At 39.0% G+C, this 27,046-nt stretch overlaps 1 protein-coding gene across 4 annotated transcripts in view; it reads right to left on the bottom strand.

Annotated features, from left to right (window-relative positions):
- Window positions 1–25,373, bottom strand: part of ATG5 (autophagy related 5) — a 157,765-nt gene extending 132,392 nt beyond the window's left edge. For 2 of the 4 annotated variants that reach the window (XM_066373560.1, XM_066373563.1), the window contains exons 1-2: window positions 25,088–25,373; window positions 11,614–11,774 (exon numbers count right to left, since the gene is read on the bottom strand). In XM_066373560.1, coding sequence (XP_066229657.1) covers window positions 11,614–11,721 — 108 coding nt within the window. In that variant the 5' untranslated portion in view covers window positions 11,722–11,774; window positions 25,088–25,373. Of the gene's footprint in view, window positions 1–11,613; window positions 11,775–24,854; window positions 24,993–25,087 lie in introns of those variants that run through there. The other 2 variants (XM_066373562.1, XM_066373561.1) reach the window with 2 other exon arrangements.
- Between the last annotated feature and the right edge of the window lie 1,673 nt (window positions 25,374–27,046).

Raw genomic sequence — 27,046 nt, 5'->3', positions numbered from 1 at the left:
TACAATACAATATACAGCCTGACTAGGCGGTGGTTCAGTGGATAAAGCATTGGACTGGGACGCAGAGGACCCAGGTTTGAAACCCTGAGGTCACCTGCTTTAACATGGGCTCATCCGGCTAGAGCGCAGGCTCAACAACTTGGGTGCAGGGTAGCTGGCTTGAGTGTGGGATCATAGAGACTTGACCCAATGGTCGCTGGCTTGAGCCCAAAGGTCACTGGCTTGAAGTCCAAGGTCGCTGGCTTGAGCAAGGGGTCACTTGCTCTGCTGTACCCGCCTCCCTGTCCCCTCCCATCAAGGCACATATGAGAAAGCAATCAATGAACTAAGGTGCCGCAATGAAGAATTGATGCTTCTCACCTCTCTCACTTCCTGTCTGTCTGTCCCTATCTGTCCCTCTCTCTGTCTCTCACAAAAAAATAATATACAGATGATGTATTATAAAATTGTGCACCTGAAACCTATAATTTTATTAACCAATGTTACTTCAATAATTCAATAAAAAAATTTAACTAGGCCCTGGCCGGTTGGCTCAGCGGTAGAGCGTCGGCCTAGCGTGCGGAGGACCCGGGTTCGATTCCCGGCCAGGGCACACAGGAGAAGCGCCCATTTGCTTCTCCACCCCTCCGCCGCGCTTTCCTCTCTGTCTCTCTCTTCCCCTCCCGCAGCCAAGGCTCCATTAGAGCAAAGATGGCCCGGGCGCTGGGGATGGCTCTGTGGCCTCTGCCTCAGGCGCTAGAGTGGCTCTGGTCGCAACATGGCGACGCCCAGGATGGGCAGAGCATCGCCCCCTGGTGGGCAGAGCGTCACCCCTGGTGGGCGTGCCGGGTGGATCCCGGTCGGGCGCATGCGGGAGTCTGTCTGACTGTCTCTCCCTGTTTCCAGCTTCAGAAAAATGAAAGAAAAAAAAAAAAATTTAACTTAAAAATATGATTCACTAAAATTAATTAAATTATTCAAAGAGGATAATCAACTCAGTCCTAATGTACACCTTGATGGACCAATCAGCACTTCTCAATTGGTCTCTCATGTTTTAATAATCTACCATGTATTAGATCAGTCTCAAAGAAGAATGCCAAGACAAAGACATAATTTGTACTCCAAGGCAAAAATGGAGGTTTAAAAAAATGAATCTTTTCAAAAGTACTTACAAAAACATTCATGGCAGCAACAGGTCTTTAAAAGTCAAATAGAAATTTTCATATGATGAACAACAGGGGCCCAGTACAATACCATGAATAAAAGAATGCCACGATGAGAACAGTACTTGAGAAATATTCTAGCAGTTGTATATAAAATACTGAAAGAAGATTACAGATGGGAAATCTGGTAAGGAAATATTACTACATAAGGAGATGGGGATCAAGAAATGGAAAAGTGGGAAAGGCCTGGAAGTCAGTCAGAACAGATTCTGGTGATTACTAACGAAGAAATCAAAGAATGGCATATAAAATGACTGACTTTGACCTATACATGTAAATCTTTAAAACACAATAAAGCACAAGCTTAAGTACAATGCTGGTAGACTGGCGATCCTGTCACTGTCACTTAACTCCTCAATCCTGTCCTTACGAAGGTTGGGCTGTGGACTTTGGAAAGGAAAGTTTGGGAGGGAATGTTGAGCTAGGTTAAAGTCTCAACTGGATTAGTGTGAAGACCATCATTGTTTTTTCCCCCAGGAAAGGTACTAAGAAAGAAAATAGAAGAGAGCATTTTGGAAAATTGGTTAGAGGATAAAAGAAAACTGGTGAGAATTCATGTCTTTTCCTCCTTTGCAGTAGTTACTCTAGTCATTTCTTGCTTTCCTAAGCTTCTGTTTTCTTTTGCTGGTAAAATTCTTTTGGTACTCTCCTTCGTCTGCTTTTGTGAGTCTAATGCTGCACCACTTTCATGCTGCTTATTCAAGGTTATGTCTTTCGATCAGTAAATCAATCAGAACTACTAGGTTGGGGAATATATGCAAAGAGAAATTTCTGGTTAAAGGAAGTGAAATTTAATCAGTGAAGCTCAAGATAACAGGCCCCAAGTAGGTAAGAGAACATGACAGCGATCCCAGGGGCTATGGAGTACGATAGTGTGGGAGGCATGCTCTGTATGGAATAGACAGTACTAATACTGCAAACAAGCTGTTGGACAGTATTGTGGATTCAACAGAACATAAGGTCCTTTTATTAAAAACAATAAAAGCACCCTAGAATATGATTAGGAAGGAAAAATAAAAAGGAATTGATGCTAGTATAAGGAAAAGCATTACTTGTTTTCAGAAAGCATTATTACTTCTATTTTGTGCACAGCTTAAACAACTTTCCAAAATCATATTCTGCTACATAAATGACAAAGAGAAAATTTATTAGTCAGAAACAACAGCATCAAATACAGATGTAGCATGGACAGTCTTTAAGAAGTTAAAACAGTATGGAAATTGGCCATTAAAAAAAATACATATAACCTACCAATTGAATAAGTTCTATAAGTCTAGCACTTTAACTTAAATAGTCTGTGGAGCATTTAATAATAATCTGTTCTGTAGAGAATGATATTAACCTATGGAGATCATAAGAAGGAAGACACATTAGGACTAATGAATATGGACATCAGCTCCTGATCTTGGAAAGTGTTGTACCACGTGTCAAAGGTTTGATCAAAGTTGCTGAAAAATTCACAGGTGATTTCATGAAACAAAAACTTCTTTATAATAAAGAAATGAGAAACCATTAAGACAGGAATATTTGTGTTTTGTTCACTACTACATTCCCAAGCCTCCAAAATTACAGTAGGCAAACAATTAATATTTGCTGAATGAATCAGAGATGCGAAAGGTTAAAATAGAACAAAAGGTCAAAATCAATCAATAATTAATGCCCCTCAAGACTGAATCTATAATGAAATGTACAGGGGGTCCTCAAGTTACACAGTCTTGACATTCGACATTTCGAGTTTATGACACACACTCCCATAACAACTTTTAAAAATTGAGACATGCATGTTTCAGCTTACACCGTCACCGTCGTGCTTATGGACTAAGTGGGTGAACCAGTGTGAACGTGGCGGAAGAATATGCAGTACAGTGCACAGTACAACATGTTTATGTCCTTTTCCTTTCGTTGTGTTTTTATGTTCTAGACTATGACTTTACAGCTATGTCAGGATAGGTAAGTGACTTAGACAAACGTGCGTCATTGGAACAAAACTGTGTCGTAACCCAAGGACCCCCAGTGGAAATCATCTGGTCCAAATTGGCTTATAGGAGTAATCTTGAACTAATACCTAGAATAGTTCTAATAGAAATAACTTTAAGATTTAAGAATGACTACATTAGATACAATTTCTCTAATAAATTTTAAATAGGTAAAGTATCCAGTAAATACTTAAATAGGTAAAAATGAAAAGAAAATAACAGCAAAAAGACATCATCCTGCCTTGTATATCCAGACTGTACCACTTGTTTTTCTTAGGTGTATATTACTGGTTTACTTTAAATTCTTTTTTTAATCCTGGTTAAATACACCTAGCATAAAATATACCATTTTAACCATTTTTAAGTGTATATAGTTCAATGGCATCAAATACATTTACACTGTTTTGCAACCATCACCATCATCCATCTCCAGAACTTCTCATCATCTCAAACTAAAATTCTATATCTATTAAACAATAATTCCCCCATTTTCCTTTCCCCCCGGCCCTTGGTAATCAATGGTTAAATCTTTCGCTGACCAGCATGAACTTTCTGGTGGACTGGCAGCAGTCTGCAGCTGAAGCTGAAAAACAGTGATTTAGACTATTCTAGGTACCACGTATAAACGGATCATAAACTATTTTTCCTTTTGTGTCTGGCTTATTTCACTTCCATTAATGTCTTCAAGGTTCTTTAAGTTCTTTTATATGAAAAGGATTAACTCCCTTTGGAGACATAGTCAACTATATAGAACCTAGTGGGTTTTTTTCCTTTTTAATTTATTGTGTTTACATAGATTCTAGTGTCCCCCCGAATGCATCCCTCCCACCATTTTCCACAACATCCCCTCTGTCCTCCCTGCAATGCCCTCCCCCCTTCCCCCAGGATTTGCTTTTCTATATCTAGTGCTTTCTATATCTAGTGTTTTCTTATTACTCAGCACTGTCAAGTACTCAGCATGACACAAGTAACTCATTTGCTTCTAAACAGCTTGAAAGGAATGCATGTTTTATACAGCTGTATAAGTTACTAATGTTCCTGAAAAAGGTGCCTGTAATATTATTTGTTCATGATAAAGCCTATTTTGTTAACAATTTTCATTTATAAAATTAGAAATTTACTTATTCAAAACAAAAACAATTAAAATATGTTAGAATTCTGTTCCATTTTAATGCATGAGGCATCGCACCAGGCAAAAAGCATAGAGCACTGAATGAAGCAAAGTTCTTCCTCTCATGGGAGCTTACAGGCTAGAAAGGCAGGCAGACAGTAAAAACAAAGTTATAAATGTGATCAATTTAAGAAGAAAGTAAAGAATGCTATACAAACAAGCAGCAAAGGAACTGAACCTAATCTAGGGGCTGAAGAAAGGCCCTGACAGGAAGTCTATTTGAGGCAGTAGTCAAAAGGCAAACAAGAAAACCAAACATGGGTGGATGTGTGTCTGGGTATGAGCAGGACTGACAGATACTGCTGCTCACTCATTCCAGACAGAGGAAACTGCAAGAAGGCACGGACTGAATACAAAAGGACAGACTGGCACATCTGAGGAACTATAAGAAGTTGAATATGACAGGAATGTAGAGGGTTGGGACAGAATAGTAAGGACTAAAGAAGCAAGGGACCAGATTATAAAGAACCTTATACATTACATCAAGGATCCTAAGGATGACGAAAGGTCACAAAGGTTTTAAGCAGGCAGGTGAAAAAATCAGATGTGTTTTTGAAAAGATTACACCAACTGTACACTACAAAATGGAAAGAGGGCGGCCCTGGCTGGGTAGCTCAGTTGGTTAGAGCATTGTCCTGATATGTCAAGGTTGAAGGATGAATCCCTGGTCAGGGCATATACAGAAATCAACTACAAAATGTATAACTAAGTGGAACAACAAATCAATGTTTCTTTCTTTCTCATATCAATCAATGAAATTTTAAAAAAAATCTTGTTAGAAAAAAGAAAATGAAAAGAGAACAATACTGAAACCAGAGAAATTGGTACTATGCAATCCATCATTTTTTTTTTTTAATTCAGTGACAGTAGGGGAGGCAGAAAGACAGACTCCCACATGGGTCCTGACCAGGATCCACCTGGCAAGCCCACTTGGGGTCAATGCTCTGCCCATCTGGGGCATTGCTCCATTGCTCAGCAATCAAGCTCTTCTAAGTGCCTGAGGTAAGACCATGGAGCAATCCTTGGCCCATCATTTTTTTGTTTTGTTTTGTTTTGTTTTTTTTTGACAGAAACAGAAAGAGGGACAGACAGGGACAGAAAGACAAGAAGGGAAAGAGATGAGAAGTATCAATTCTTCACTGCAGCTCCTTAGTTGTTCACTGATTGCTTTCTCATATGTGCCTTGACCAGGGGGCTACAGCAGAGCAAGTGACCCCTTGCTTAAGCCAGTGACCTTGGGCTTCAAGCCAGCAACCTTTGTGCTCAAGCCAGTGACTATGGCGTCAAGTCTATGATCCCACGCTCAAGCCAGCGACCCTGTGCCTAAGATGGTGAGCCCGCACTCAAGCTGGTGACCTTGGGGTTTCAAACCTGATTCCTCTGCATCCCAGCCTGATGCTCTATCCACTGTACCACCGCTTGGTCAGGTGGCCCATCAGTTTTTAAACAGTGATTTGAAGTAGGCTGGTAGCAGTGGATATGAAAAGAATTGGTAAGTCTGAGAGATATTTCAGATGTAAAATCAGATGGACTGAGTTACTGATCGAATATTTGGGATATGGGAGAAGGAAGGGTCAAAGGAGGAGCCCCATGTTGACATGATTTTTTTTTAAAGACTTTATTCAATTTTCAGAGAGGAGAGAGAGAGATAGAGAGAAAGAGAGAGAGAATGAGGAGCAGGAAGCATCAACTCCCATATATGCCTTGACCAGACAAGACCAGGGTTTTGAACCAGCGACCCCAGTGTTCAGATGGACGCTTTTTTCCACTGTGCCACCACAGGTCGGAGGAGCCCCATGTTAATTACTACTAGGAGTAATTAATTAGCCAGATGATAGGCTACTTGCCAAAATAGGAAGAAAGCATGGCAGTTGACCAGGTTGTCTGGGAGTAAAAAACGGTAAGTCTAGTTTCAAACACACTCTGTTTTAATTCCTTTAAGACAGCTAAGTGAAGATATCCACCAGACAGACATATAGGTCTACAGTTCAGAAGTAAAATGTTGGGAGTTGTCAAGACAAAAATGCTCAAAACATAGAAGTGAATATGAGGTCTTGGAGGGAAAAAGTGAAGTGAAAAAGAAAAAAGGCAAAGACCTAAGAATGTCAACACTGAGGAACAAGAAAAGAGGAAAAGAAGACCACAAAAACCCCCAGAAAGGTAGAAGCAGTATCAGGGATATAAGACACTGCACAGCAAGAAAGAACAGTGGCACAAAAAAGAAAAAAACTGTGAACAATTTATTCAAGTAAATGAAAATTCAAAAACAGACTCTAGGCTTGGCAAAAAAGATGTCGTTAGTGATTCTGGCAAAAACAGTTCTGTTACTGCAATGAAAATGTGATTATAGTAAAGTAAGTGTGGGCGGTGAGGACACAATGAATATAGACAACCGTTTAAAAGTCTGGCTGTGAAGGGAAAGCAAGATGTTGAAAGAGAGATGGGTCAACAGAGGGTTTCGAACAGGAAGGATTTAAGACAAATATGATGCTGAAAAGAAGCAGCCAGTAGAATAGATAGAAGTTGAAAGTAAAATAAACAGAGGGCAGCAGTGGGGATAAGAGGCAATTAGAAACCACCAGCTTTCTGAGAAGGCAGGACGGGATCCAGGACACAGATGGATATCTCTTCCATTAAAACAGGAGAGAAGGAGAAGTAAACAAGTGTGAGTGCAAAGAGGATTTGCAGACTTGGTGGCAGAAAATTAAAGGAGGTCCTATCACGTGGTTTCTATTTTTCTGTGAACTAGAAAGTGAGGTCACCTGTGAAGAGTGAAAAATGAGATGGGGCTCAGAGAATACTTATAACAGAGGAAAACAGAGACACCGGACTAAGGGAACATCAAAGACTGCTGGGTAATGTTTAGGGTCCACTCATATTGATGGCCATGTGTCCGAATGTGTGATTTCCTCTGGTAACAAGTCACAAAATATGAATCCAAATCAGTAAGTATGTTTTCACATTAGATTATCTAAATGAAAAGCCAACAGCTTAAAAAATGCAATGGCAACAACAAAAACTGAAAAGCTGCCTAGTTTAACGAATTTCCTTCTTAACAATTCCTTGAAGGCAGAATATAAGGGCAGTCCCTGGGTTACAAACTAGATAGGTTCTGTAGGTTTGAAAATGCTTAAGTATTTATATGCACAGAAAGGTGAAAATAAACACTATGTTAAGACAAACGTCTGTCTAAGTTGCATTTAATAAGTAAATGTACCTGTTCCAACTTACATACAATCAGGTTGAGAACAAACTTAAAGAACCTGTCTTGGTCATAACCCCAAGACTACTTGTAATTCTTTTTTTTTTTTAATTTATTGATTTGAAGGGGGAAAGAGAGGGAGAGAGAGAACACTGACTTATTGTTCCACTCTTTTCTGCATTTATGGGTTGATTCTAGTATATGCCCTGACCAAGGATTGAACACACAACCTTGATGTATCGGCACAATGCTCTAACCATCTGAGCTTCACAGCCAGGGCCCAGATATCATTCTTAATAATAGGATGCAGCATGAAAGATTTATGGGAAGCCAACAAATCAAAATGCAAAAACAAGCAGGAAATTAACATTACTATGCTTTTCTAATAAAAACAGAATATTCCAGAAGACTCTTAGAATAATAATTATTTATAAATTTGGTATGAGTGGACATTTTAAAATATAGTTTCTAAGAAATAAGCTATAAGCATTATAAAAATAAACTACATTCCTACTCACTTATCCTTACTACACCTGAGCATGAACAAACTTTTCAGGCCATGGTGACAACCCTGAGCTTTGTGAATGTCTGGGAAAGAGGTACACTGGCTCTCAGGCCATGGTATTTTTACCTCATTTTATCCAGAATCTTTAAAACATTATTATTATAAACCAAAGCAATTAAAAATACTTTCAAGATTAATTTAAAATCCAAACACATGTGAATTAAAACCACAGAGCACTAAAATGCTCACTCATAATTCTAAGATTAAGATTAACCACTGCTAATGATTTTGTATATTTACTTCCTGTATGTATTAATTTAAATTTAAGAATATGTGTACTTAGACCCTGGCTGGTTGGCTTAGTAGTAAGAGTGTTGGGCCACATGTGGATGTCCGGGTTTGATTCCCAGTCAGGGCACACAAAAGAAGCAAACATCTGCTTCTCCACCCTTTCCTCTTCTCTCTCTCTCTGTGTCTCTCCCTCCTCTTGCATCCATAGCTCGACTGGCTCAAGCACATGGACATGGGTGCTGAGGATGGCTCTGCAGAGCCTCTGCCTCAGGTGCTAAAAATAGCTCAGTTGTGAGCATGGCCACAGATGGGCAGAGCATCAGCCCAGATGGTGTATCCCAGTCAGATTACATGTGGGAGTCTGTCTCTCTTTCTCCCCTTCTCTCACTTGGAAAAGAAGAAGAAGAAAAAAGACAGAAGAGCAAAATCTGGATTATACTACATGATAAACCCTAGTTTTGGTTTAATATTTATTACATGCCTGTTTCCCAGTAATCTTCAAAAACATAATCATAATAACTAAGTTTCTTTAGCATGAAGAATTAGGAAGAATTCAAGAAAAAATTACCTGTTGGATAAAACAATACTCTTCCTCCTACTTTTTGCCACTTTCAATTCATCAGATATGGCTAGAAAACAACTTATACTCTAATTCTCACTACAGTCTTAATACTTAAAACAGAATTATATATAAAAAAAAATACTGCAGTCTCCGTTTTTTTTTAACTGCAGGAAGTATGTCAAACATATTCTGATTCAAAAGTTAATAGAGGTACGCCTGACCAGTGGTGGTGCAATAAATAGAGCACTGACCTGAGACACTGAGGTCCCAGGTTCAAAACTCCGAGGTCACCAGCTTGAGTGCAGGCTCACCAGCTTGAGCGTGGGATCACTGACATGACCCCATGGTCTCTGGTTTGAGCCCAAAGGTTGCTGGCTGAAGCTGAAGATTGCTGGTGTAAAGCTCAAGGTCACTGGCTTGAGAAAGGAGTCACTGGGTTGGCTAGCACCCTGGTTAAGGCACATATGAGAAGCAATCAATGAACAAGTAAAGTGCTGCAACTATGAACTATGAGTTGATGCTTCTCATCTCTCTTCCTTCCTCCCTCTGTCTCTTTCTTTCTCAAAAAAAGAAAGTAAACAAAGGCCCTGGCTGGGTAGTGCAATTGGTTAGAGCATTGTCCCAATGTACCGAGGTTGTAGGATCAATCCTGGTCAGGACACATATAAGAATCAAATAAAGCCCTGGCCGGTTGGCTCAGCGGTAGAGCGTCGGCCTGGCGTGCGGGGGACCCGGGTTCGATTCCCGGCCAGGGCACATAGGAGAAGCGCCCATTTGCTTTTCCACCCCTCCCCTCTCCTTCCTCTCTGTCTCTCTCTTCCCCTCCCGCAGCCGAGGCTCCATTGGAGCAAAGATGGCCCGGGTGCTGGGGATGGCTCCTTGGCCTCTTCCCCAGGCGCTAGAGTGGCTCTGGTCGCGGCAGAGCGACGCCCCGGAGGGGCAGAGCATCGCTCCCTGGTGGGCAGAGCGTCGCCCCTGGTGGGCGTGCCGGGTGGATCCCGGCCGGGCGCAAGCGGGAGTCTGTCTGACTGTCTCTCCCCATTTCCAGCTTCAGAAAAATACAAAAAAAAAAAAAAAAGAATCAAATAAAAGCATATATAGTGGAACAATAAATCAATGCTTCTTTCTCTCCTTTCCTCTCCCTCTGAAAAAAAAATATAAAAAAAAATAAAAGACTTAAACTAAACATTTCTCATTTTTTGCTACTTTGACCAACTAGACACATATTCCTTCATTTGGATACTATTAGAAAGCCATCCAAGGTTAAAAGTTTTAATTAAAATAGAAAAGTAGTTTGGAAACAAAACACAAACAATATCCTAATTCATATGATAGAAGGATTAGAAGAAAAATATATCTAATAAATGAAATTCTTCTAAAAATAAACTATAGCCACATTTTGTTTTTAACTACATAAGTTTTCTAAAAGGCAGAAAAGAAAACTGTTGAGATTTCCAGTAGTCTGATTTTCTATAGCTCATGCAGGCTCAGGAGTACTGCTGTCTTCCAAAGAAAAAGTGAGCTTCAAGGTGAAACAAGAAATAGTCCAGCACCATAAATACATTTCCCACGTTTCTAGATCCTCCTGGCTAAATGATATTATATATACCTGAGACACAAAAAGAAAAAACTCAAATAATGACAACTGAGGATGTCTTTGGCTATTAAAATAAACAGTATACTATTATTTCTGACAGATGTTTAAGTTTGGGTTATATGTGCATTCAAAAAAAAAATGAAAAATAGGCTAAATTCAGAAGATACTTGATATTCTTTTTTAGAATAGATAATATTAACTCAAACCACAGGTCTATACACAGCAATTCATGTTATCAAATAATATATTTTATATAATATATATTAGTAGCTCCTCAACATATGAAAACACACACACATATGCTCATATGTTCACTGAGCTATAACAAAGATTTTGTCAAAAAGTTGTTTGGAACCACCTAAAGACAATCAAATCTAAATGTATTCCTTTTTTTTTTTTCTTTTAAGTGAGAGAGAGGAGGAGAGAGAGAGAGACTCCCACATATCTCTGACAAGTATTCACCTGGCAACCCCCATCTGGGGCCAATGCTCAATAAACTGAGCTATTTTTAGCACCTGAAGGTGACATGCTCAGACCAACCCAGCTATCCTCAGCACCAGGGGCTGACACGTGAACCAATCGAGCCACTGGTTGCAAGAGGGGAAGAGGCAGAGAAGGGAGAGAAAGGAGAGAAGGGAGAAAAAGGAAAGAAGGGAAAGAAGGGAGAGAAGGGGGAGAGGGAGAAGAGAGAAGCAGATGGGTGCTACTCCTGTGTGCTCTAACCAGGAATCGAACCTGGGAGGTCCATACACCAGGCTGATGTTCTATCCACTGAGCCAGCCGGCCAGGGGCTGAATATATTATTCTCAAAATAGCTTCCTGTTAAAAATAGTGCATAACTTATGATTCCATCATATATATGCATAAGAAAAAAAAGTCAAAAAGGTCCCATATCAACATCTCAACAGTGGGTTTTACCCTCTGGGTAGTAAGAATAGAGATAATTTTAATTTCATTCTTTTTGCCGATCTGTGTTATTTAATTTTCCATAATAAGCATGTACTAATTGTATATAAAATGTTGAATAACAGCCTCCAGATTCTTAGAGCTTTATTTACAAACATGAACAAAGGTATATATCCCATTTGCCACCACGAACATACTTACATAATACGGTTCTGCCTCCCGTTCAGTTATTTCATCCTGATACAGGGTGAAGCAAGTTGGAATTCGTCCAAACCACACATCTCGAAGCACATCTTTGTCATCTGTCATTCTTCCAGTGGTTAAAGCAGTACATATAGGCTAAACTCTTTTTTCAACCAAAGCTAAATTGAAATAAAATGAAGAGCATTAATCAAATCCTTGCAAGAATAAATGAACCTGCTCCAAAACAAAGAAAGATTATAGGAATAAATGAATGCCAAAATCAGTCAACAAATTCTAAATGCAGAGCTATTATTTACTTAAAGACATCATAGACATAACCAATTCAAAACTGCATATGCCAATGAATGAACCAAAGCCAACGGGAAGCTATACATGCTTCATTCTCTCAAGCCTTATCCAAAGCGAACTCTTCAGTGTGCCCTACGGTCCCTTACAGCCCACTTTAAAATATCATCCTCAACAATTACCCCTGGCCCATTTTTTAACCTCTCCTACCCCAGATAGTTCAGTCTCTCTTTCTGCAAAAAAAACCACACAGCTCTCATCTTGGAAAAAGATCTTTGTGCAAACATATTCCCATCCTAAATTTCATGCTGCCCATGATTTGATTCCATCAATATTTCCAATCTTATTTACTATATTCCTTTTTAAAACCTCTAGCAAAACCTTGCTCTGTTCTATCATCTCCCCTGACTAGTATGTTCTTCTCTCACCCATTCACATCCTACCTTGTTTGCAAACCTAGCTCACAATTCTCTGACCAAATGAAATAGTAAAAGTTCTACTCTGAATGCAGAATATTTCCTATGCCACAAATATTGCACTAAATCTGCAAACTAAAATATTCTGAATATGGTAGAAGGACATGGCTTTTGACCTCCATAACATCCAAGTGTCTTCCAGCACTAATATTCTATAACTAGATAAAACCACAATATACTGTTTGAGTAAATGCTGAAATCCTGCTTGTACCTGAATACTAAGATTCAATAGCCTTCTACACATATATTTTTATGTATACACATATATTTGTATGTATACATTTCCCATCTTTCATAGGCTAGCTAATTTGTAACTTATCATACTGTACCATGTAAATATATTTTTAAAATTGTATTAATTTAGTCAAATAGCAGTTTTTAACATTGTTCAAGGAGCTTTCCCCTTCTCTCCCACTGACCAATGCCAAGTACATCAAGACTGCCATAAATTAATTAGTAAAAGAGATACCTCAATAAATTCAGTAAGAATTTTTTTTAATTAGTCAAAGAGAGAAATACTCAAATAGAGTTCTAAATTTGTATCATTATATTTAAATATACCCTGGCCAAGTAGTTCAGTTGGATAGAGCATCTTCCCCATATGCCAAGGTTGCAGGTTTGATCCTAGGTTAGAATCAATCAATTAATGCATAAATAAGTAGAACAAATCAATGCCTATCTGTCTCGCTCTCTAAAATCAATAAATAAAATTAAAAAAAAAGAAAAAGAAATAAATACACCTTGGAGGTCAATTGGATGCAATGTAACCTACAGTTAAATAAACTGAAGGAGGTGAAAAAATCTGCTCAACAATAGCACTAATTGACACTCAAACCATGATGGAACTCTGATCACCTGAACTGAATCCAGTACTCTTGCCAGCATACTAGTGGTTTGAACTTTTATTAAAATATGTTCATAAACATAACTGAACTCTTGAGAGACAGACACTACAATGTGGCGGTTCAAAATGTAGAATGTATTGCCTGACTGGTGGTAGCGCAATGGATAGAGTGCTGACCTGGAACACTGAGGTCCCAGGTTTGGAACCCCAAAGTTGGCTTGAGCACAGGCTCTCAGGCTTGTCAGCTTGAGCACAGTGTTGCTGGTTTGAGCTCAAGGTCGCTGGCTTGAGCAAGGGTTCACTGGCTTAGCTTGAACCCTCCCAGCCTGTCAAGGCACATATGAGAAGCAGTGAATGAACAATTAAAGTGATGCAACCATGAGTTGATGCTTCTCACCTCCTCTCCCCCTTTCTCTCTCTCTCAGGGAGAAAAAAAAAGTCAGCTATAAAGCTATATTACTGGAACTCAAAACCATGCTCCACCACATTCTATGTGACTTCAAGTAAATCACTTAACTTCTCTCAGTTTACTCATCTGCAAAATTAGAATAACAGTGTCTAACACATAAAATGTATACCGTATTTCCCCATGAATAAGGTGCTCCCACGTATAAGACGAACCTTATTTTTGGGGCCTGAAATTTGAAAAATACATATATATATGTGTATATATATATTACATAAAGTTATTGAACTCAACTTTTATTCATCATAAAATTCATAAACTCTATGCCCATACCCGAATGCCCTAGGCAGCAGCAGCAGAGGGGGTGGTGGACCTGCAGACAGACCACACTTAGGGAACACAGAGGCTACACCCAGTGGACTCCAGTGGCCAAAACCTTCTTTTACACAGACAAAATGGGAAGGCAGAGAAATGCAACACAAATGAATCAAGAGAAATCCCCAGAAAAGGACCTGAATGAGTCAGATATAACCAAATTACCAGATGCAGAGTTTAAAATAACGATTGTTAGGATGCTCAAAGATCTTAGAACAACAATAGATGGCCATTACGAACACCTAAATAAAGAGATAGCAAATATAAAAAAGGACACTGAAATAATAAAACAGAATCAGTCAGAAATGACAAATACAATATCAGAAATGAAGGACACAATGCAAGGAATTAAAAGCAGGATGGATGAAGCGGAGAATCGAATCAGCAAGTTAGAGGACAAAATAAATGAAGGCACAGAAGCAGAGCAGAAAAAAGAAAAGAGACTCAAAAAGTCTGAGGAAACTCTAAGAGAGCTCTGTGACAACATGAAGAGAAATAACATCCGCATCACAGGGGTTCCTGAAGAAGAGAAAGAACAAGGGATAGAGACTTTGTTCAAACATATCATAGCTGAAAACTTCCCTAAATTAAGGCAGGAAAACGTCTCACAAGTTCAAGAAGCACTGAGAACTCCATTGAAGAGAAACCCAAAGAAATCTACACCAAGACACATCATAATTAAAATACCAAAGCTAAGTGATAAAGAGAAAATATTAAAAGCTGCTAGAGAAAGAAAGGCTATCACCTACAAAGGAGCCCCCATAAGGATGACTTCCAACTTCTCAACAGAAACACTTGAGGCCAGAAGAGAATGGCAAGAAATATTCAAAGTAATGCAGAACAAGAGCTTACAACCAAGACTACTTTATCCAGCAAGGCTATTGTTTAAAATTGAAGGAGAAATAAAAAGCTTTCTGACAAAAAAAAATTCAAGGAATTCACTACAACCAAACCAATGCTGCAAGAGATGCTAAGGGGCCTGTTGTAAACAGATCAAAGGGGAAAAAGAATATAGCAAAAGAGGAATACAGTTTTAAAGAATAAAATGGCAATAAACAACTATATATCAATAGTAACCTTCAATGTAACCATTTACATTTAAATGATCCATTCAAAAGACATAGGGTAGCTGTGTGGATAAGAAAACAGGACCCATACATATGCTGTCTGCAAGAGACATACCTTAAAACAAAAGATGCACATAGACTGAAGATAAAAGGATGGAAAAAATTATTTCACGCAAATGGAAATGAAAAAAAAGCTGGGGTAGCAATATTTATATCAAACCAAATGGACTTTAAAACAAAGGCTATAGTAAGAGATAAATAAGTTCACTGCATAATGATAAAGGGAGCAATCCAACAGGAAGATATAACCATTATAAATATCTACGCACCTAATATAGGAGCACCTAAAAATATAAAGCAGACTTTGATAGATTTAAAGGGCGAGATCAACAACAATACTATAATAGTAGGGGATTTCAATACCCCACTAACATCACTAGATAGATCCTCAAGAAAGAAAACTAATAACAAAGAAACAGCAGACTTAAAGGATACACTAGATCAACTCAATTTAATAGATATCTTCAGAACCTTTCACCCTAAAGAAGCAGAATATACATTCTTTTCAAGTGCTCATGGATAGACCACATGTTAGGGCACAAAAGCGGCCTCAACAAATTTAAGAAGATTGCTTTGGCCGGTTGGCTCAGCAGTAGAGCGTCGGCCTAGCGTGCGGAGGACCCGGGTTCGATTCCCGGCCAGGGCACACAGGAGAAGCGCCCATTTGCTTCTCCACCCCCCCCTCCTTCCTCTCTGTCTCTCTCTTCCCCTCCCGCAGCCAAGGCTCCATTGGAGCAAAGATGGCCCAGGCACTGGGGATGGCTCCTTGGCCTCTGCCCCAGGCGCTAGAGTGGCTCTGGTCGCAACATGGCGATGCCCAGGATGGGCAGAGCATCGCCTCCTGGTGGGCAGAGCGTCGTCCCCTGGTGGGCGTGCCGGGTGGATCCCGGTCGGGCGCATGCGGGAGTCTGTCTGACTGTCTCTCCCTGTTTCCAGCTTCAGAAAAATGAAAAAAAAAAAAAAATTTAAGAAGATTGAAATCATATTGAGCACTTTCTCTGATCACAATGGCATGAAACTAGAAATCAACCACAACAGAAAAACTGAAAAATACTCAAACACTTGGAAACTAAATAGCATGTTATTAAATAATGAATGGGTTAACAATGAGATCAAAGAAGAAATAAAAAAATTCCTAGAAATGAACGATAATGAGCATACATCAACTCAAAATTTATGGGACACAGCAAAAGCAGTTCTGAGAAAGTTCAGAGAATTACAGGCATACCTTAAGAAAAAGCTCAAACAACTTGACCCTGCATCTAAAAGAACAGCAAGTAAAGCCCAGAGGTAGTAGAAGGAAGGAAATAATAAAGATCAGAGCGGAAATAAATGACATAGAGGCTAAAGAAACAATACAGAAGATCAATAAAACCAGGAGCTGGTTCTTTGAAAAGGTAAACCAGATCAATGAACCTTTAACCAGACTCACCAAGAAAAAAAGAGAGAGGACTTAAATAAATAAAATTAGAAATGAGAGTGGAGAAATAACAACTAACACAACAGAAATACAAAATATTGTAAGAAAATACTATGAAAAACTGTATGCCAAAAAAACTAGACAACCTAGATGAAATGGACAAATTCCTTAAAACATATAATCTTCCAAAAATTAATCTGGAAGAATCAGAAAACCTAAACAGACTGATTACAACAAATGAGATCGAACCAGTTATCAAAAAACTCCAAAAAAAGAAAAGTCCTGGACCTGATGGCTTCACAAGTGAATTCTACCAAATATTCAAAGAAAAACTAACTCCTATCCTTCTTAAACTATTTCAAAAAATTCAAGAGGAAGGAAGACTTCCAAGCTCCTTTTATGAGGCGAGCATAATTCAGATTCCAAAACCAGGCAAAGACAACACAAAGAAAGAAAATTATAGGCCAAATCTCTGATGAATTTAGATGCTAAAATCCTCAACAAAATATTAGCAAACCAGATCCAGCAATATATGAAAAACATCATACACCAGTATCAAGTGGGATTTATTCTTGAGAGGCAAGGCTGGTACAATATTCTCAAATCAATCAATGTGATTCATCACATAAACAAAAGGAAGGAGAAAAACCACATGATCATTTCAATAGATGCAGAAAAAGCATTTGATAAAATCCAGCACCCATTCATGATCAAAACTCTTAGCAAAGTGGGAATACAGGGAACATACCTCAACATGATAAAGGCCATCTATGACAAACCCACAGCCAACATCATATTCAATGGCAAAAATTAAAAGCAATCCCCTTAAAATCAGGAACAAGGCAGGGGTGCCCCCTTTCATCACTCTTACATAGTTCTGGAAGTCCTAGCCACAGCAATCAGACAAGAAAAAGAAATAAAAGGCATCCAAATTGGAAAAGAAGAAGTAAAACTATCATTATTTGCAGATGATATGATATTGTATATAGAAAACCCTAAAGCCGCAGTCAAAAAACTACTGGACCTGATAAATGAATTCAGCAAGGTGACAGGATATAAAATTAATACTCAGAAATCAGAGGTATTTTTATACACTAAAAATGAGCTGTCAGAAAGAGAAATTAAGGAAGCAATCCCCTTCACCATTGCAACCAAAAAAATAAAGTACCTAGGAATAAATTTAACCAGGGAGATTAAAGATTTGTACTTGGAAAATTATAAAACATTGATAAAAGAAATCAGGGAAGATACAAACAAGTGGAAGCATATACCGTGCTCATGGTTAGGAAGAATAAACATCATTAAAATGTCTATATTACCCAAAGCAATTTATAAAGTCAATGCAATACTGATTAAAATACCAATGACTTACTTCAAAGATATAGAACACATATTCCAAAAATTTATATGGAACCAAAAGAGAACACGAATAGCCTCAGCAATCTTGAAAAGGAAGAATAAACTGGGAGGTATCACACTCCCGGATATCAAGTTATACTACAAGGCCACTGTACTCAAAATAGCCTGGTACTGGCAGAAGAACAGGCATATAGACCAATGTAACAGAACAGAGAACCCAGAAATAAACCCAGACTTTTATGGACAATTGATATTTGACAAAAGAGATAAGAGCATAAAATGGAGTAAAGACAGATTCTTCAACAAATGGTGTTGGGAAAATTGGACAGCTACCTGCAAAAAAATGAAATTAGACCACCAACTTACACCACTCACAAAAATAAACTCAAAATGGATAAAAGACTTAAATGTAAGCCATAAAACCATAAGCATCTTAGAAGACAACATAGGCAGTAAGCTCTCTGACATCTCTCGCAGCAATATATTCGCCAATTTATCTCCATGGACAAGTGAAATAAAAGACAGGATAAACAAATGGGACTATATCAAACTAAAAAGCTTTTGCACAGGTAAAGACAATAAGAACAGAATAAAAAGACAAACTACACAATGGGAAAACATATTTGACAATACGTCTGATAAGGGGTTAATAACCAAAATTTATAAAGAACTTGTAAAACTCAATACCAGGAAGACAAACAATCCAATCAAAAAATGGGCGAAAGAAATTAATAGACACTTCTCCAAAGAGGACATACAGATGGCTAATAGGCATATGAAAAAATGCTCAACATCACTAATCATTAGAGAAATGCAAATTAAAACCACAATGAGATATCACTTCACACCAGTCAGAATGGCGCTCATCAACAAAACAACACATAAAAGTGCTGGAGAGGATGTGGAGAAAAGGGAACCCTCCTGCACTGCTGGTGGGAATGCAGACTGGTGCAGCCCTGTGGAAAACAGTATGGAGATTCCTCAAAAAATTAAAAATTGAACTGCCTTTTGACCCAGCTATCCCACTTTTAGGAATATACCCCAAGAACACCATAGCACTGTTTCAAAAGAAGAAATGTACCCCATGTTTATGGCAGCATTGTTCACAATAGCAAAGACCTGGAAACAGCTCAAGTGTCCGTCAGTGGAGAAGTGGATTAAAAAGCTTTGGCACATATACTATGGTATACTACTCAGCCATAAGAAATGATGACATCAGATCATTTACAACAACATGGATGGGCCTTGATAACATTATACTGAGCGAAATAAGTAAATCAGAAAAAACTAAGAACTATATGATTCCATACATAGGTGGGACATAAAAATGAGACTCAGAGACATGGACAAGAGTGTGGTGATAACAGGGTAGGAGGGAGGAGAGGGAGGGGTTTGGGGGAGCAGAGGGGCACAAAGAAAACCAGTTAGAAGGTGGCGGAAGACAAACTGACTTTGGGTGATGGAAATGCAGCATAATCAAATGTCAAAATAACCTGGAGATGTTCTCTCTGAACATATGTACCCTGATTTATCAATGTCACCCCATTAAAATTAATTTTTTAAAAAAGGGAAAAAAAAGAAATGTCACTATAAATGTCCTATAAGTGCTTGTGAAATTGTGGAATACTCATATAAAAGGTGCTAGAAAATTACAAGGTTTGAGGACCTATTTTAAATATAGTTTTATAAACTTGAAAAAAAAATTCATAAATTCCTCATCACTGTCAAAACTCCCATCCCTTAGCTTGTCCTCATCTGTGTCTGATGGCGAATTACTGTCTTCAACAATGAGCATAAAAACAAGTGGGAAATGCAAATAAAAATATCTATAACCACTGTATAAGACACACCCAGTTTTTAGATCCCAAATTTTGGGGGGGGAAGGTGCGTCTTATACATGGGTAAATACAGTAGAAATTAAATGAATACATGTAAACTACTTAGAGCATTACCTGTAACAGAGTACTATAAATTATATTTATCATAATTTACAGAACCAACAAAAGAATGTCTCAAAAACATTTAAAAGTTCTAAAGACTTTAAAAACTAAGAATAATCAAAAGCATTATATCATGGAAGCAGGAATTATTAGAATAAAGGAAAATAAAAATTATGCACTGAACAATGCTAATAATCCTCAATATAAAGTCTATAAATACCTGATCACTTGATTGGCCCAGCTCTGTGGCAGGTGCTGAGGGCATACAAGATGATAATGATGGTGATGATAAATTTTTTAAACTTAAGCATTGCCCAGAAGGTAATATATCTAAATATACTAAACATACCATGCACTTTCATGCCCTTTCCATTGTGTTTTTCCAACTTAGATATCCTTCAGGACCCAGGTGAAATACCCTTCCTTCAATGCATGACTCAGGCAGAACCCGTTTGTTCACTGCACCTTTATTTTCCTCCAACTGTAGCACTATAAGCTTATAGTCAAGATTTTTTAAATCTTTGATATCCAACATCATATTATTTCCCTCATACTATACTGATCGCTAATGTGCCCTCCAACCCCAAAATGTCCATAGTTACAATGACATGTTATTTTCAGAGAACTTTCATAAGGAAAGAAGAAAAAGTAAAATATTAATATATCCTATAGTGTTCTGAAAGAATTTTAAAAGATGGAAATTAAAGAATGGGTAGACTATAGGCAGGCAAAGAGAAGATGACCAATACTCCACTCAGGGCAAACTAGCATCGACAAAAGCAGGAAATGAACAGAAGCAGTATGTATACAAACACTTTAGGAAACTCTGGGCTGGGAGAAGTGAATACTGAAAGAACTGCCATTGTAAAAAGTCATAATATCACGTGTAGATCCTAGGCAAATCACTTACTTCAATAAGCCTCAATTTCCTTACCTGTAAAATTCACCAACCTATTCTGGGGGGGAAAAAATCTATAGTGTTCAATGTGGTATTAAACACATACTAAATGCTGAGAAATAAATTATTCTTTTAATGTCAAATCTGTAAATATAAACAGACTAGATCATGAAGCATATGAAATGGAATATTGCGGGTTCTCAGTTTCATCCAATAAGCCTAGAGAACCTGTAAAGTTTTATAATGAAATAAAAACAACTAACTGGTAGCAGTGCACAAAAGGAGATACCAAGTCAGAGAATATAGCCAGGAAGCAACTTCAGCACCAAGGAATGTAATAACGGATGCCTTATTATTTTGACTTAGACTGGTAGCAGTGCAACAAGAAACAGATATGAGGTCCTTCTAAGAAAGAATGAATAGAATTTGGTGAAAACCTGGCTGAAAGACAAAGAACAGGACAGAGAAGATTTAAATGCTGACAGCAGGCAATAGAGTAAGGTAGGTAGTTAGGACAATACCTAGAAAGTTTCGGGGTTTTAAAATCAGATTGACATAGGTTTAAACCCTGACTTCCACCTATAAGCTGTGGGTCCTTGGACAATAAATCTGACATCTCTGAACCTTTATCTGTAAACTGAAAATAATTATGTCAGAGGGCTCTTGGGTGTTCAGCACATGGTTACTGCTCAATATATTATATGTGTATTAGATACACTGCTCACAAAAATTAAGGGATCAGGGAACGTGCAGATATTCCAGTACTTTTCAGCCTTTTGTATAGTGCATTTTCACCAATGAAATAAAAGCTGGTTTTGCATCTCATTTGCATAATTGAACAGTTTTCTTTGACTTGTTTGCTTTTCTGATTTTCTTGTTTAATTAAAAAAAATTGCTTCTTTTTTTATCACTTCATATTCATTTTGAAATATCCCCTAATTTTTGTGAGCAGTCTATATGGCTTCTTTGTGCTTCCATGGCTGTTTTGTTTGAACATCCTATCCCTCTTCTTTGGCAAAATTAATACTCTTTTAAGAGTCAGCTTAACATCAGCTCCTTGGGAAGCTTTCTGCTTAAAAACCTCCAGTGTAATTAATTCTATAGTGGCATGTATAACTATGCATTGCAGATATGTTTATCTTATCCGTCTCTTGCCTCTCCCCATATTGAACTGAGAATTCCTTGAAAGCAGAAACTAGACACCTTTGTATACACAATATTAGCATAATTTCACATGGCAGGCTCTGGAATTTTTATTGAACTGGAAAATATAAATACATAAACCCAAAAAGCTATACTAACTATTTAAGAAACTTCCACCTAAATGCTTTTTCAAATCAATATAATCATACTTTAAATTAATCAAATTTCATTATTTTAGAAAACTACTTTTCCCTCTCATACATACACTACACTGTCATCATCATACATCCAATCTGAAGGCAATGTTTTGGAAGTACAACAATCCCAACCCATGGTGCGGTGTACTAGAAATAAACTTCTGAGGGCAGGGGCTACTTCTTGACTGCTTTAATCTCTACATCTAAGTCAGGGCCTGGAACAGAGCAGGTTCCCAATCAACAACATTTAGCAAACAGCAAGCACAGTGAATATGATAAAAACATAAGGCACAATTAACAGTCCCTTTCACACTTACAAACCAAGAAACGCTACCAATTATTACCTGTGGCTATCTGGCCGCCAAAATTCCCAACTAACTAGACGTTATTTAAAATATCAAATGTCTACTAGTAGTAAATTTGTAAATATCTAAAAATATTGTAATAGTCTATGCTGGCTGATCTCTCTTTAAATTCATAAACACTAACCGCAAAAGTGGGCTCTCAGAACTGTCCAGGGTTCCTACATTTCCTTAGTCCATTTATTCTCCACTATCCTAGACCATATCTCCTCTCTCCTTAAAAAGTTTTTTCTTCTCCTCAAATTTTCACATCTCCTTCCTCACTTTCTCTCAGCTAAGGACCTGGCTTCTATTTTCTTCAACCTAACTAAAGATCAGTGGCTTTCAACAACGGTTTTAATAAACAAATAAACAGTCCCATTCTACCCACTGAGGATAGTTGGAAAAATCTCACCTACCTCCAAAATATTGAAGGCCCCAGGGCTCAGTCCTTGAATCTTGCCACTGGGGCTCTCAGGACATTAAATAGCACTAATTCATTAACAATTCCCACATTTATATCTTCAGCTCAGACTTCTCTTCTGAATTCAGTTTCATAGTTTCATATATACTTCTGCGTATTGACATTTCATTTGAAAATTTAACATACTGCAAAACTGAATGATTTCAAGATCTTCCTTCCTCCTCTCCCTATTTGTAGTTTTCCCCGAATTACTAAGTGCTAACTCTACGCCTTAGTGGATCAGACCCTAACCCTTGGATTCATCCTTCACCCCTTTTCACACCACTTCTCGCCATTTCCACTATCAACACCGTTCCAAGTTACGATGACATTTAAACTGGATAAATGTAACAGTCTAACAGGTCTCATTTCTGCCCTTACAGACAACACAGCAATCAGAAAGACCCTTTAAACACAACACAGATCAGTTTACTCTCATTCAAAGTGAAAACTAAAGTTCTTAGGAAGTCCTTACAAGGCCTTGTATGACCTGGTCCCATTCTGATTTGATTATTTACATCTCTCCCCTCTTGCTCATTCAGTTCCAGCCAAACTAGCTGGTATACTCCTGCCTCAGGGACTTTATGGTTGCTCTGATGGCTCTTTCTACTACATCCATATGGCACCCTTCCTTATCACTTCTAGGTCTCTGCTCAAATATCATCTCTTCTAAGGCCACCACTGCAATTTCCTATGCACAACACTAGCATTCTCCTTCATTGCTTTATTTTTTCTCTCCAGCACTTGTCTCTACCTAATATATATTTCAATTTTTTAAATTTTTATTTATTTATTTATTCATTTTAGAGGAGAGAGAGAGAGATAGAGAGAGAGAGAGAAAGAGAGAGAGAAGAGGGGAGGAGCAGGAAGCATCAACTCCCATATGTGCCTTGACTGGGCAAGCCCAGGGTTTTGAACGGGCTACTTCAGCGTTCCAGTCGAAGCTTGATCCACTGCACCACCACAGGTCAAGCCTATTTTAATTTTTAAAAACTCTTATTTATTGCTCTTTAGAAAGAGAGAGAGAGGGAGGGGGAGAGACAAAAACACCAATTTGTTGTTCCACTCACATCATTGGTTGATTTTTGTTTGTGCCCTGACCCAGGGTCCACAGAAAGATGCTCTAATCAACTGAGCAACCCCGCCAGGACTAATTAATTTTTAGAGTATCTTCCCTCTCTAACTCCAAGGTGAACTTCATAATGGCAGGAATATTTTAGTGTTTGTTCATTGTTCTGTTTTGTTTACTTTTTGTTCTTGCCTGGTACCTAAAAAGCACTAGGTATTTGTTCAATTAATAAAGCTAACCTACATTTGAAGAGTATACACTATTCTAAAATTTATATCCATATAATACCATCCTACTCATTTCCTCCAATTTTTAACCAGCACACCTTTGAGGATCAAAATCTTAAATTTTGAGGGGAATTCTTAAATTCCCCTCAACTATAATCCTCAGCCCAAAATCTTTACTTTCAAATTCCAAATTCAACCAATAACTCCCTCAATGGTAATCACAAATAATCCAGCTCAGATCAATGTACCCACAATACCCAAAACTGAGACTTATCCAGTGAATTATGAAAGGCCTTAGGAATTCAGTGCTACATGACAGTCTCTGGATTCTGATTCTGGCTGAAGACCTGCTGTGCCTCCCTCCGCCTCTCAGAAAAATCTAGAACCAATCCAGTTTTCCTAGGTTCCTCAATTTCAGGTATGACCTTAAAATAACCCTAAGTAAAATTAAAGTATGTAAGATACTTTGCCAACAGAAAACGGCGTTTATTAGCACTGAATATTATTAAAATACAACTGAATGAATGAATGTCATTGAGAAGATAAACTGGAGAAAATAACCACGGAATTCGGACAGAACTGACTGCCTGTAAAATAATTGATTTGAATAACTATTCTACGAAAAACGAAGGTTCTAAACTAAACTCTAGACAGCTTGGGCTTCCTACCTTAGTAAGGGACAAATTCCCCGAGAGCGACCGCGCTGGCTACACCCTCCGGGCAGCCCACGGGGATCCCGGGGCGACGTCGGTCAGCCCCCCTCCCCGAGAGAGAGGCACCGCCGGGGGAGCGCGCCTCTAACCTGCCACTCGCCCCTCCTTCTCACCACACCTACCTGGCAAGCCCTCCCCCGCCCCTGCTTCGGGCATTTCCTTATTCTGGGGACACACAAACACCCTACCAGAAAACCGGTTTCTCCTCCGGCTTCCCGCACGGGTGAAGATGACTGGGTCCCCGGCTCTGGCCCGGCGGAGGCTCAGGGTGCTTGACACACAGTCCCACAGAGATGCGCAAGCCAGCAGTCCCCAAAGCCCGCGCCGCCGCAGAAGGTACCCGCGCGGTGGTCCGACCCGAGCCCTGCTGCACTTCCGCCCTCCGGTATCCTGCAAATACAATCTGCAGCGCCACGGAGTCCTGGAAGTCCACTCCAAGTCCAGTAACTCTCCGCGCCGGGAGATGACGTCACAGGACCCCACGTGGGTCGCATTACGCCCTCCGAGTTCGGCCCAACCCGGCGAGCAGGCCGGAGCCGCATTTGAGCATGCGCAGACGTAGCAGAGGGCGTGAGTGTGAGGGTCAAACCCCTAGCAAATTCACCGCTATCTCTTAAAAGAGCCTTGTGCTTTTCTCATAGTCATCGGTGTTTGGGAGGTTAACAGTAACAGTTCTATAAGAGCAGAGTTTTAAAAATACTGAGACATACTGAGACACTGCCTCACTGGAGCTTCATTGTAACATTCCTCTCCTGCCTTCGCAAAATAATTTTAATAAAACACTGGTTTTCATTGGCCCTGGCGGGTTTTCTCAGTGGAAGAGCTTCCGCCCAGCGTGTCCCAGTTTGATTCCCGGTCAGGTCACACAGAAGCAACCATCTACCTCTCCATCCTTCCCTCTCCCCTTCTTGCTCTCTCTCTCTCTCTCTCCCCCCCCCCCCCCCCCAGCCGTGGCTGACTGGTTCAAGTGAGTTGGCCTGGGAGCTGAGGATGGCTCAGTGGCCTCTACATTAGGGCTGAAAAATGGCTGGGTCAGCAACCAAGCAACACGAGCAGAGCATCGCGCCCTAGTGGGCTTGCCAGGTGGATCCTGGTGGAGGGCCATGAGGGAGTCTGTCTCTCTGCCTCCCCTCCTTTCACTAAAATAATTAAAATTAAAGAAAGAAACACACTGAGTTTTCAGAGTGTTGTTATATCTATTTTCTCATTCCCAAGTTTGTCAGAGCCACAGCAGAGATTAAGAGCTGCATTTAATAGAAGACTAAAATACATGAGTACGGAAGTCCTCCAATCCATCCAATGTTATCTATACAGTAGCTTGCTGTTTGTGAAAAGCAATTAGTAAACTTACCCCTAAAGAGTGTTTGGATTAAACCTATCCAGAAGCCTTACCAAGCATTTAATGTTTTTCCTCTTAAGTTTGCCATACAACATAATGCTGTATAGCCATTAGCCTCTGGGAAAAAAAAAAAAAATTAAAGAAAAGAAAAAAAAGTGATTGGACTTAAGATGCTCTAGATTTCAAGAGGTACCCCAAACTATATGGCATTCACTATGAAATGTATCCCAAAAATTAGATGGATTGGTGGGTGGATAGAGGGATGGATAGATAGATAAATACATGATAATGCAAGTACATAAAATGTTAATGGTAGAATCTAGACAGTGAGTATATGGGCATTCACTGTAAAATTCTTTCTATTCTCTCACCCTGTGGCTAAAACCTTTATTAGAAATATTTAACACTAATTTTAATAGCTAGTACTTCACATATGAAAAATAGCTCTCTTGCACCAGACCCACTCAGGAATAAGCACTATTAATGCTTTCAGCCATTCTTTTTTTTTTTTTTTTTTTTTTTTTGTGACAGAGAGTCAGAGGGACAGATAGGAAAAGACAGACAGGAAGGGAGAGAGATGAGAAGCATTAATTCTTTGTTGCAGTTCCTTAGTTGTTCATTGATTGCTTTCTCATACGTGTCTTGACCGTGGGGCTACAGCAGACCGAGTAACCCCTTGCTTGAGCCAGCGACCTTGGGTCCAAGCTGGTGAGCTTTTGCTCAAACCAGGTGAACCCGCGCTCAAGCTGGCAACCTCGGGGGTCTCAAACCTGGGTCCTTCCGCATCCCAGTCCGACATTCTATCCAC

Source organism: Saccopteryx leptura, chromosome 3 (genome assembly GCF_036850995.1).
Source record: "Saccopteryx leptura isolate mSacLep1 chromosome 3, mSacLep1_pri_phased_curated, whole genome shotgun sequence".
NCBI lineage: Eukaryota > Metazoa > Chordata > Mammalia > Chiroptera > Emballonuridae > Saccopteryx > Saccopteryx leptura.
The sequence above is the reverse complement of the archived record's forward strand: the minus strand, read 5'-3'. Positions and strand labels throughout refer to the sequence as shown.